The sequence below is a fragment of the Trichechus manatus genome, unplaced genomic scaffold (assembly GCF_000243295.1).
Source record: "Trichechus manatus latirostris isolate Lorelei unplaced genomic scaffold, TriManLat1.0 scaffold00025, whole genome shotgun sequence".
NCBI lineage: Eukaryota > Metazoa > Chordata > Mammalia > Sirenia > Trichechidae > Trichechus > Trichechus manatus.
In genome coordinates, this window is record NW_004443961.1 from 22,750,294 (window position 1) to 22,762,305 (window position 12,012).

The following is a 12,012-nucleotide window of genomic DNA, read 5'->3' on the forward strand; positions in this document are numbered from 1 at the left end:
AGGACAGAGCAGAACTGCCCCATAGGGTTTCCAAGGAGCAGCTGGTGGATTCGAACTGTTGACCTTTTAGTTTGCAGCCAAGCTCTTAACCACTGTGCCACCAGAGCTCCAAAACCAAACCTGTTGCCGTCGAGTCAATGCCAACTCATAGCGACCCTACAGAGCTGGGAATATCATCAACTTGCAGGTGAAGAAGCCAGTCTGACAACAGTGAACAGAAGGAAATAGCAGTGGACTCATTCCTCAAAAAAGTATTTAAATGATACGGTAAAACAAGAGGAAAACACAATAGAAATTTGAGTGAAAAGTAACATGAACAAAGTGGTGTTCTTGTAAGATCACCCTAACAGTCATCACTAAGATGGACTGGAGGAGGCAAAAAGAGAGCTATTTATGGAATAGTATCCCAGGGAACTGAAAGGCTTATATGGAGCTTCCAAAAGGTACTTAAAGCAGTAAGCAATAGAAAAATCTAGCCCAAGACACTGTTACAAGAGCACAACACACATCTAATTGGAAATAAGAACACATACAGACATAACACACAGACAAAAATGGTGCTATACAGTTTTGGAAAATGGTCAGCTTTGCCTCTCAGAGAAACCTGGGCCAAATTGAGGATACCAGCTGCTATCTGATATTTTTGCAGGAACCAAATGGGGGTGGGGAAAGAAGTGTCCTGCTGCTTACCCACCACACCCACCCCCATTTCAGAAAATCAGAAGACAAGTAGCAGATGTCACAGTGTAAAAACCACAAGGCATTGCTGTCCTTTCTTCCACATACTCAGCCTGAGCAGCTGGACCCTGAAGAGAGAAGGCCACTTAAGGGCAGTGAGGAAGCAGCTGTCATCTGTGGTTGCCCTTGCAGGCTACAGAGGAGTTGCCTATAGTGACCCATCTTCCCTGCATTTCCACCTTCTTCTAAACTTTATTTGTAGTCAGGAGGCACAGTAAAAGAACTGACTCACTAGACTGAGATATGGGAGGCTATTTCTAGAATGGGAAACAGGCATTTCCTGGAAGAACCTTTCCAACCATCTATTCCAGTTCTTTCTGTAACCCCAACTCAGTGCCTCAGAACTAAGATAAATCAGTAGTAATCCTGGAAATCAATTTAAACTAGAGAAAAGCTGAGAGGAGGGGTGGGCACAAAAGTCTTCAGTAGGATAGAGCAAACCAAGTAGTCTGAAGGTAACTGGAAATTAGACGTCTTTTTTCTAAGAGCACTTGCTTACCAGTTAGTGATAACTATTAAAAGATCCATCTCTGGTATACAATCAAAAATTACACAGAGAAGTGTGGGCAACTAGAAAAACTAGCCCAGACTGATAAAACAACTCTAATATTTTTCCTCAAATTTTGATAACATCACAGTCAGTTCATTTTCTGAGTGAAGAGTGGATCTTCTCATTAGAACACTTTGTTGATCACCTTATATCCAAGTCTATTTGGGAGCCACTGTGTACAGGTTTCTTCGGATGAGATAGAGCTGGCAGACATTTTTCTTATGGGTCAATAAATATAAAGAATGAGAAGTCAAAGCTACGCAGGGCTAACGAACTACCTAAACTGACAATTCTAAGAGAAGCAACTTTTAAGCACAAAGATGACACCGCATTTCCAGATAGCTGAAAAAAATGAGCAGAAATCTTCTAGACAAGTTTCTAAGCAAGACGGATGCCACCGTCAGCCTTGACTAACTTCCCCTCACTACTTCAGGCTATAGTCTGGGCTGGCTGCTTAAATCAAGAGTGGAAAATAGGTTTCAACCTGAGTCAATTGAGAGAGGTTGCCAAGAACACTATTTTGAAAAATATTTGGGAGCCACATCCAGACTCAGTGAGAAACACTGCCATGACTGATTGGCAACGTCTACAAGGGACGGGAGAGGGTAAATTGATGGTACAAGTACTAAGAGTTTGCCAGAGGCAACATCCTTTTTATTTTCTAAAGGAAAAAAATCCATGCTACAGATCGGATTAGCTTCTTATGCAGAGAAAATCTACATAAGAGTTTCAAAAATTCACAAAAGAGAAAAAAAGGTACCCACAAAATTATTTACCGTATGTCTTGAAGAGAAAAATATGACAGGAAATATAACCTGTGTTGTATGTAGTCAGTCTCCTCAAAGCAAGGTGAACCTGCTAGAACAGTGTCTAATCAAACGCAAGGGCCAAATCCAGCCTGTCACTTCTTTTTGTAGGACCCATGAGCAGAGAATGGGTTTCCTTTTTAAATGGTTAAGGAAAATACACAAAGAATACTATTTCATGACGTGTGAACATTATATAAAATTCAAATTTAAGTGTCCATAAATAAAGTTTTACTGAAACACAGCACCTCCCATTTGTGTATGTATTGCCAGTGGCTGCTTTTGTGCTACCAAGGCAGAGGTGAGAAGCTGTAGCAGAGACTGTACGGCATGCAAAACCTAAGATATTTATAATCTGGCCTTTTACAGAAAAAGTTGCCCCTGTGCTAGAACAGTTCCTAAAGTTCCCTCAAACTACAGGGCAAGTAATTCTCAATAAGGGTAGGAGATTGAATCCAGGAAGTTTCATAGAGTGATTACATGTTAAAAAAAACCAAACCCATTGCTGTCGAGTCAATTCCAACTCACAGCGACCCTATAGGACAGAGTAGAAAACTGTCTCATAGGGTTTCCAAGGAGTGGCTGGTGGATTCTAACCGCCAACCTTTTGATTAGCAGCCAAGGTCTTAACCACTGCGCAACCAGATTACATATAGTACTCGTGAATAAACAGTTCCTATCATGCAAAAAGCATGAAAAAGTTTGTTATGCCTACCAAAGAAGTGTCTATATGGGTCAGAATGAATGAAGGAGAAAACTAGAAGTAAACTTTCGTTTTTTTTAACTTCAGTTCTGAAAGTAGACAAAAATTTTTAAAACATACTTTTATTGTTTTGGTTTGAAGTCTCAATCCATTCAGCGTGTTGATAGCTTTCTCTGCATCCTTAGGGTCAATGTAGTTCACAAAGCCATATCCCAAGCTCTGTCCTGATGGAAGGGAAGCGGAAAAGGCATATATTAGTTCCATGCCGTTGACAGAGACTCACTTTCATTTAAGCATAAGGTCTCGTCCTTAACACCAGCATATTTTCTCAGTAGCAAAGAGAACTCAAGATTAATTATTCTAGAAATATACATGTGAACTTTTTCCATGTCCTGTCTACTACATTTGCAAGTTTAAACGACAGAACTCAGTAAACAGTGCTGTTTAAAAAAGCACACACACCCAAAGAGTCCCATCATACAGGCCCTGCCTGAGCCAGAAGCACACCAGCAGCAAAGCCACTCTTAGCTTCAGAAACCGTGGGTAGCAAGTCTCCCAGAAGCTGCTGGGTGGGCTTCACAGGCACGACCTTTTCAGCTTTGGTTTCCTTACCGATAAAATGGGAAGGCTGCAAGCATCAGCCAAGAATCTGTCAGTGTTCTGTGAATTGTACCCTGACACATTTACAACATTTACCAAATACAATTATTTCACAGTCTGAAATGATATAGAATCATGTGTTTATATATGTTTATATTTATACTGGAGGACAGATTCTTTAAAACAAAACTTGATCAAATTTTCTTAAATAGGTTTTGTGATCTAGATAAGGACTGGATTTACGCTGAGGATGTCCAAGAACACATGGAAGAAGAAGAAAATGAGAAGAAAAAAAGAAATTTAGAGGAAGGGTCACATCAAAGTAAGACATTTTTCCGCCCCTATTACTTGAGCCCTCTCACCTTTGGCTTAATGATGTCCCAACTCTCAAAGAATGAGAGGTATCATATAGTACTCATGAATAAACAGTGGGGCTGAAAATAAAACACTGTGGGGTTGAAATCAATGGAATGCATTCACAATTAAAGCCAATCCTAGAAGTGTCAACTTTTCAACGAATGGAAAGCTTCTTGGCTTGAAAAGGTGAGAAACACCATAGAGTAGATGACAAAATGGTCATAAGAAAAGTTTAATCTACTAAAAATCAAATAAAACTAATTGAAGGTTTCCTGGAAGACAAGCAATAAAGGTCCAAATGCTTTTTATTAAATACCATTTTTGCATCAGTCAATTGCATAAAGAAGTGAAGGACTGGTTCTTAATGGGAGACCTTAGCTCCACATGGTTATGAATACAAGTATTTACAATAGCCGCTCTGGTTCCCTTAATGTGGTTCCTTCTAACTACACAAAAGAAATAGAAAGCTAAATAAATTATGTACCTAATGAACAAAAAAACCTATGCTTGTATTTTGGAGACCATTATCAGAATTTGAGATAATCACTGCTAAATTATGCTTATCAGATTGTATTTTTCCTGTTGTTTTTTTTTTTAGGAGAGTACTAAAATGAATTGAGAACTTTTTCCCCCCACATTTAAATTCAGAAGTTTTATTTTACTCACAGTTCTAACAAAAAAAAAAAAGTGACATATGAAACCACTGTATTTTCAAGCATTCAGCATTTTACTAATTTTAACATTTATCATGTGCCTACTGAGGTGTGTAGTGCCATCTTAGGAAATGTGTTGCACCTCTACTGTGTCATTGAGCAGGATTCAAATTGGCTAAACCTAACAAAATCTGTTCAAAGCAGCAGCTTATGATGGAAAGAATGTGGGCTTTGGAGACAGACACATGAGTTGCAATCCTGGCTCTGCTATTTACTGGCTACATGACTTTGCACAAGCTACTTAACTTAACCTCTCTAAGCTGCAGCTTTCCTTGTCTTTGAAATGAGGACAATTCCTACTGAACTAGGTCGCTGAGGCAATAATAAAAACATTCATTACTGGTGGAAGGAGATCATCCTAATCAAAAGATAACATAAAGTAACTACCACACAGTAAGGAGTTCAAGTGTATTCATTTATGAAGTTAAATCAGGAAGATGCTACAAATATATGGGGAATGGAAAAGGCAAGCCAAATTTTGTATAGTTTTGTCACACTGCTATTCTATGACAAAATGTAATTATCAACTGTACTAGCACTGAGAGTCCAATTCTCCCTCCTACTGGCACTGCCCTTCCACCTGCATTTTAGCAGCTTCTCATCACAGTGTTTCTCAACCATGGCTGCACACTGGAATCATGTAGAAAGCTTAAAACAAACAAAACTCATGACTAAGTCCCATTCCTAAAGATTCGGATTTCACTGGTCTGGGATGATGCATTGGTTGTCATTAGGTGAAATCGAGTTGATTTCGACTCATAGTGACCCCATGTCACAGAGTAGAACTGCCCTATAGGGTCTTCTAGGTGTAATCTTTACAGGAGCGGATCGCCAGGTGTTCTCTCCCACAGAGTTGCTGGTGGGTTCAAACCACCAACCATTCAGTTAACAGTCGAGTGCTTCTGTTGAGCCACCAGGGCTCCTTGAAGTACTGGTACTAGGTTTTTAACTTAAAATCTAACAAGCAGCCAAGGTTGAGAATCACTGTTTTAATGGTGAGAGATAATCTGGGGCTACAAAGGGGGCTCCTGAGAGCCTGAGAGTGGCCAAGTGATGAAGGTCTGGGTGTGCAAAGTGACTGTGCTTTTAACAGTAATATTTTTCAGATGTGTGTGAGTGTCCTTCTTCTAAAATCTTCAAGTTATCCATCACTTCAGAGAGGCAGTTTATTGGCCCCCTGAGGTCAGTTTCCAGCACAGCAGTGCACACTGGGGTTGGATCACGGGGTAAAGTGAAAAGCTTGTCCTGCCTAACTGTCCCTTCCCATGCTGGTTTCTGAGCCCTTACTCCCAGCTCCCAGCACACCACAGGCCCTCAAAGGTTTGCTAAAAGAATGAGTGAGGAGTTTAGTGGTGTTACTTATTTAATCAAAGGTATTATCAGCAACATCCCCATCACATGACCACTCCACTGAATGTGTCTTTGACCTGAACCTTGGAGCAATCCTGCCCGGCTCTAACAATAACCAGTCAGTCAAATTTCTACTACCTGTAAAATGATTGCACTATGACAATATGTGTCCCCAAATGGCCTCTCCCCGACCTAGAAAGTTTTTAATCTGCCTAGCGGCATCACTAGAAGAGTGCCACCATCAATTAGAAACGCGTTTGAGGTTAGCAAAATTTTACTATTATCCTAAGCAGAATAATATGAAACGGGGGATATCTGCAGCTAAAATGCTATTTTCCTACCAAGTCCAGTGTTGCAGATGCATTAAAATGTTGGCATGGGAACGAACTCAAAGTAGATACGATCTTTACAGCATTTTAATTTTAAAGTGAGTTAGTCAAGTCAGCAAATATTCATTGGATGCCTAAACTATATAAATTCACCACAGATGATACCAAGACAGGCAGATTTTCTCAATTCTTACCTTTCAGCTATCTGATGTTTTACTGTTTAATTTTAGCCTCACATTAATCATGTAAGATATTCAGATTCTTCTCGCTATGGATAGAAATGTTATCTGAAGCTCGACAAGGTCACTGGCTTCCCCAAATGAGGAAGAAAAGAAGGGAAAAAAAAAGGTAGAAAGTGGTAAATCCAAGACTTGAACCTAGAACTCCTGGTTCTCAAATGCTGTACTCTTCTCTACTCAACTCATTATTAGACTATATCTGAACCCAGATCATCTTCAATGTGCCTAAAGCACAATGTAACTAGGCATTTTCTAACAGGATTTTACCACAACAAATTGCTTCTGGTTGCCTACTCTCTCAAATTTCCATACTTCTTACGCAAATATCGATTTCACGTTATGTGGATTTCTATGCTGTTACTCATTCTTATGACAATCTAAATCACATCTTATTTATAGAGTACATACTTCAGGTTATTATAAGTGAGTACAGATTTTTAAAAAATAAAAAGCAGTATCAAATGAAACATCAAATTAAAATACTTAGCCTGATCTATTTTCCCCACTCTTGTGGTTCAAAAGCTAACAGCAGCCATAAGTCACCAGGGAAAGCTTGGAAACCAGCCACCGTTTATCCATATCATCCAAATATATTTTCCAGGTCATTGTGAATTCATAATGCACATACTGATATTATCTCAAAACCAAGAGTCATTTCTTTAAAAAAAAATTTTTTTATAAAGCTCTACATTTAAATTCCTACATGACAAAAAGAAAATTCTGAACAAAATGACAAAGTTAAGGCTCTCCCAAAGAGCTTTCAAGATAAATAAATCCTGCCTTTAGAAACCAAAACAGAAAACTTCCCCCTGGAAATTGAACACCAAGAACAAGGTAAACACCACTTGTCCCCAGCTACCCACACAGGCTACCTGTAGTCACATAATCCTAGGGATCTTAGAACCATTAATCCAAGTCTTGATCCTAACAGCCATTACAGGGATTCTAGAGCTTCACTGTGGAGGACGCTATCTGAACAGTCAGACAGTGAAGACTACCGCTCTGGTACTAAAAGCCCCAGGTCAACACCACACTTGAGCACGTGTATGTGGGAATGCCTTTTGTTTTGCATCCTCCTTTAAAACCTAACAGACATCCCACAGAAAAGGATCCCTCCTTCACAAGAGATAGAAAAATTACTTATAAAAGACTCCTGGCATAAGGGGAACAGTTATAAACAGATTGCTTAGAACTGCAGTCAAGTGATCTAAAGCACAAAAGCTGAAACACTCCACAGGCCCCTGAAAGGGACCAAGGACTATGAAGAATGGCACAGGGATCAGAGCAGGAAGAGGAAAAGAGGAAGAGGATCTGTTCAGTGACAAAGTGCTACTGTGGGAAAAACAGTAAACTCTAATTTATCCCAAACTGTGCGTAATTCAAAGCAGCAGCCATTCCCTTGCCACCTACATTGCTTTTAATAGCATACTTTAATTAAAAATTTAATTGCATATTTTAATTAAAAATACACAATCTTCTGGACCCATTTTATTTAAAGGTCACTTTATGTAGTCTTTTCTATTTCAAATTACTACTGATGTTCAGAATCTGAAATTATCCCCTCAGGTTTAAAGGTAAGGGCAATAAACCATCATAATTCTTGATTGTAAACCTGGTACATTCATTTAATTCTATCTAGCCAATATTACTTGAGGCTCCTCTCCACATGGAATTGTGGAAAATAACAAAATGCTGTATTAAAAAGAAAATAGACACAAAAGTCATCCCAGATATTTTTCACCTACATTTAAGCATTGATTAATTCCACAAATAATTAAGGAAAGCCTACTTTTGGCTGGACTGTCTTAGGTGCTGAGGATATAGCAGAGATGCACAAAGGTACAGCTTTCATAAAGCTTATCTCCAGGTATGGGGAGACACATGAACGAATTGTCCAGGACGCTAGAAGGAAATGGGGGCTATGGAGAAAAAAGCAGCAAGGAAGGAATGAGGTACGGGGTTGGGGGTGGAGGCACCTGCTGTTTAAATACAGTGGTCAGGATTTGCCTCGTCAAGAAGGTAACATTTGATTCAAGACTCACAGTGTAATAGAAAAGATGTGCAAACAGACCTATTTCAGCTAAAGTTCTAGGATAAGGGAGAAAAAAAAAAAAAAAGAAACAACTGCCATCGAGTCAATTTTGACTCATGGAGACCCCGTGTGTGTCTGGGTAGAACTGTGCTTCATACGGTTTTCAACGGTCGAATTTTTTGGAAGTAGATCACCAGGCCTTTCTTCCGAAGTGCCTCTAGTAGACTCAAATGTCCACCTCTCAGTTTGCAGCCGAGCACATTAAAGCCTGCACCACCTAGGGACTCCAAACAAGTATCATATCTACCCAGTACTGCCAACTAATCTGCCCCTCCCCCCAGCCCTCCTCTGCATTAGTACCTGTTCTCAGCTATTAGTCTGCCTTGGATTATTGCTACAAAGTCACTCCTTCTCTAAACTCCCATTAACTCCAAAACTACTAGAATGCTGCCTGGATGAACTTCCTAAAAGGCAAATACAATCATGTCAAGGTTCCCAAGGTAATCATCAGCTTCTTGCTTACCTCCACATTATCTCAATGTCCACTACTCCTACACATACTTCTGCACGTACCCTAAAATGCACATTCAGTTTCCTGGGCCTGGAACACACATCTCTCTTGCACCCCTTAAGACTTTATCTGAGGCCATTTCTTGCGACAATTTGCCCTACCCTTTAATGCACACTGTTCAGTGCCCCTCAGTTCTTCCACAGTCCCTCATGTCATGCCTTTCTTTATCTTAGTACATTAAAACACACGCACACACAAACGCACTGCTGTTGGTGACCCCACGTGTTACAGGTTAGAACTGCTCCACAGGGTTTTCCTTGCTGTAATCTTTACGAAAGCAGATTGCCATACCTTTCTTTCATGGCGCCACTGGGTGGGTTCCAACCACCAGCCTTTCAAATAGTAGCCAAGTGCAAATCGTGTGCGCCACCCAGGGACCTATTTTAGTACATATGTGTATTGTAATAGTCAATTTGGATGGCTCCCCCAATGGACTGTGAGCTACTTAAGAACAAGGGCAAGACCAGCATAGTTCCTAACATAGGAGATTCTAACAACAAAAATATATATATAATTAACTAAATGTTCACTGAATCAATGAATGAACAAACAGAACAAAAGTATCTGTATTCCAGGAGTTTCTGTTAGGAGAGAGATGCCCTTATAAACATGCTCTGCATCTTTGAGCAGGATGTTTACTAATCTAACATCTCTACATGTAAAGTCCTACATTGTACAAAATTGGTTACAGAACACATGGAGACAAGAGGCTCAAAAGTTACAGCATTCTGTCTGCGTAAGGGAGTGATACAAGGTAGATTTTTTAAAAATCATTCTTGTAGGAGTTTTCATATGAAATTTTTCTACAAATACCATTAAAATGAAATCCCAATTTTAAAAAATAATGTCACCGAGAATAATTCGATAGATCTACATAAATCTGTTTCACTAATCTGTAAGTATGAATTATGGGATGTCAGCATATAATTTTGTTGAAAGTGCTTTTTCACTAACATAATTAAGTCTGCCGAGACTACTCATGTACAAGTCAAATAAAATGCAGAGTGAATTCTATAAAAACCTGGTAGTTGAATCAACAATAAAAGGTGACTACACTGATTGATGTGTATCTATTATTTCACTTAGGGCAGCAGTGATGTTTTATGAAATAAAAAAGGACAAAGCAGTGTGAGTCTGTTTTTAAAGCCCACAGTTAGCAGTAACAGGTCACTATGGTCCTCTCTGACAAGCAAGACTCTTGTAACCTGCCTGTGAATAACATAACACTGAGAAAACAGCAAGCTGAGAAGATTTGCTGTCTCCAAAGCACAGCCCCTGTGTAAAAACGGCATACCTCAACAAAAAGCAAATAATCTGATTTGGAAAAACAAGTTTTCATGGGGGGGGGGTGGGCAGGGGAGAATTGTTTTTAAAAGAAGACCCTCTTCCCTTATTGTAAGCAGCCTTCTCTCCCCCACCCCCAGAAGCACAATAAAGTTGCAATGTGTTGTATTTCTTCAGATGGACTTTCTGTTCTTGGGCACTCAGTATGTGTGTCTGTTCAGACAGTCTGTGTACTGCAACTCTGGCACCAAAGCAACTTGCACCAGACTTGACAAAGGAGCTTGCTTAGGATCTCAGAGCTGATGTGTAACCAAACCACACGGCTACGACATAGGAGGGGGAAGTCTGAGAGCACCTGGTGAACAGAGATGCAATCCTCTCTAGTCACCTTTCTCTCCAAATTTTAATTCCTGACTTAGCCTGGGTCTCCTGATGCAGGATGCCACATGCAGCAGGTCCATCCGTGTAAACACTCAGCTAACCTGGGTCAAATTAAACGGGTCCTCCTGGCTGTCCCCTAATGAATAAGATCAAGCTGTAAGGTGGAGGGCTGGTGAGACCCCATTACTACAGCCTAAGCCAACCTCTCCGAAAGCAAGAAGCATTTTTACCAGGTTCTCAAAGGACATTACCAGGATTATCACAAGGATGGAGAATTCAACCTAGACGCTCGCATAATACAGAAAACAGATGGCTCACTCAAAGACTCATCTTCTGCCCAAATGCTAATAAAGCTGGCCTGAGACGAAAATGCCCTGATATTTAAGGATGATTTTCAGGACTTCACAGATATACTGAGATAATGCAGAAGAGCTGAAACTGTAACTTTTCTGCTGAAATCAAAGTTGTAAACTGTGATCATTTGGTAAACATTACCTAAGCAGCCTAATTCTAGAGGGAGCCGCCAATGTCCTCAGCACCGCAGTATTTTCAAGTTAATTTTAATGGCCATGTCTGTCCCCTGATTATGCAACTGGTAGAGCTCTATTTTCCTATAGTTCCAGTCCCAGTAATTATGAATCTGCTAGCAAAGCAGTGTGACCTTGCTTAAGTTGGTGAAACTGTGGGTTCCTAATACATCACATTTTCAGACAACATTAAGAACTCCCACACAATTCAGTCTGAGGCTATCAAGAACAGCAACAGCTTATTAAATCCTCTAAATTCTCATTCAGTACTGCATGCGTGGACTCAGATGTCTTGCATCCAAAACCAGGAAGATTCAGAAAAATTAACTGTACCTAAAGTGCTTTTGACTATGCAAAGGCATTCAACCGTGTGGATCATAACAAATTACGAATAACACTGCAAAGAATGGGAATTCCAGAACACTTAATTGTTCTCATGTGAAACCTGTACATAGACCAAGAGGTAGTCATTCTAACAGAACAAGGGGATACTGAGTGGTTTAAAATCAGGAAGGGTGTGTGTCAGGGTTGTACCCTTTCACCATACTTATTCAATCTATATGCTGAGCAAATAACCTGAGAAGACAGATTATATGAATAAGAGCTCAGCATCAGGATTGGAGGAAGACTCATTAACAACCTGCGACAGGCAGATGACACAACCTTGCCTGCTGAAAGTGAAGAGGACCTGAAGCACTTACTAATAAAGATCAAAGACCACAGTCTTCAGTATGGATTACATCTCAACATAAACAAAACAAAAATCCTCACAACTGCACCAATAAGCATCACGATAAATGGAGAAAAGACTTAGGTTGTCAAGGATTTCATT

The 12,012-nt window shown here is 39.9% G+C and overlaps 1 protein-coding gene across 29 annotated transcripts in view; it reads right to left on the reverse strand.

Moving 5' to 3' along the window:
- The window catches only part of ELAVL2 (ELAV like RNA binding protein 2), a 202,504-nt gene that overhangs the window by 52,224 nt on the left and 138,268 nt on the right, over nucleotides 1-12,012 (reverse strand). For all 29 annotated transcript variants that reach the window (XM_023728658.1, XM_023728654.1, XM_023728652.1 and 26 more), the window contains one exon: nucleotides 2,918-3,021. In XM_023728658.1, the coding sequence (XP_023584426.1) occupies nucleotides 2,918-3,021 (104 nt within the window). The remainder of the gene's footprint in view (nucleotides 1-2,917; nucleotides 3,022-12,012) is intronic.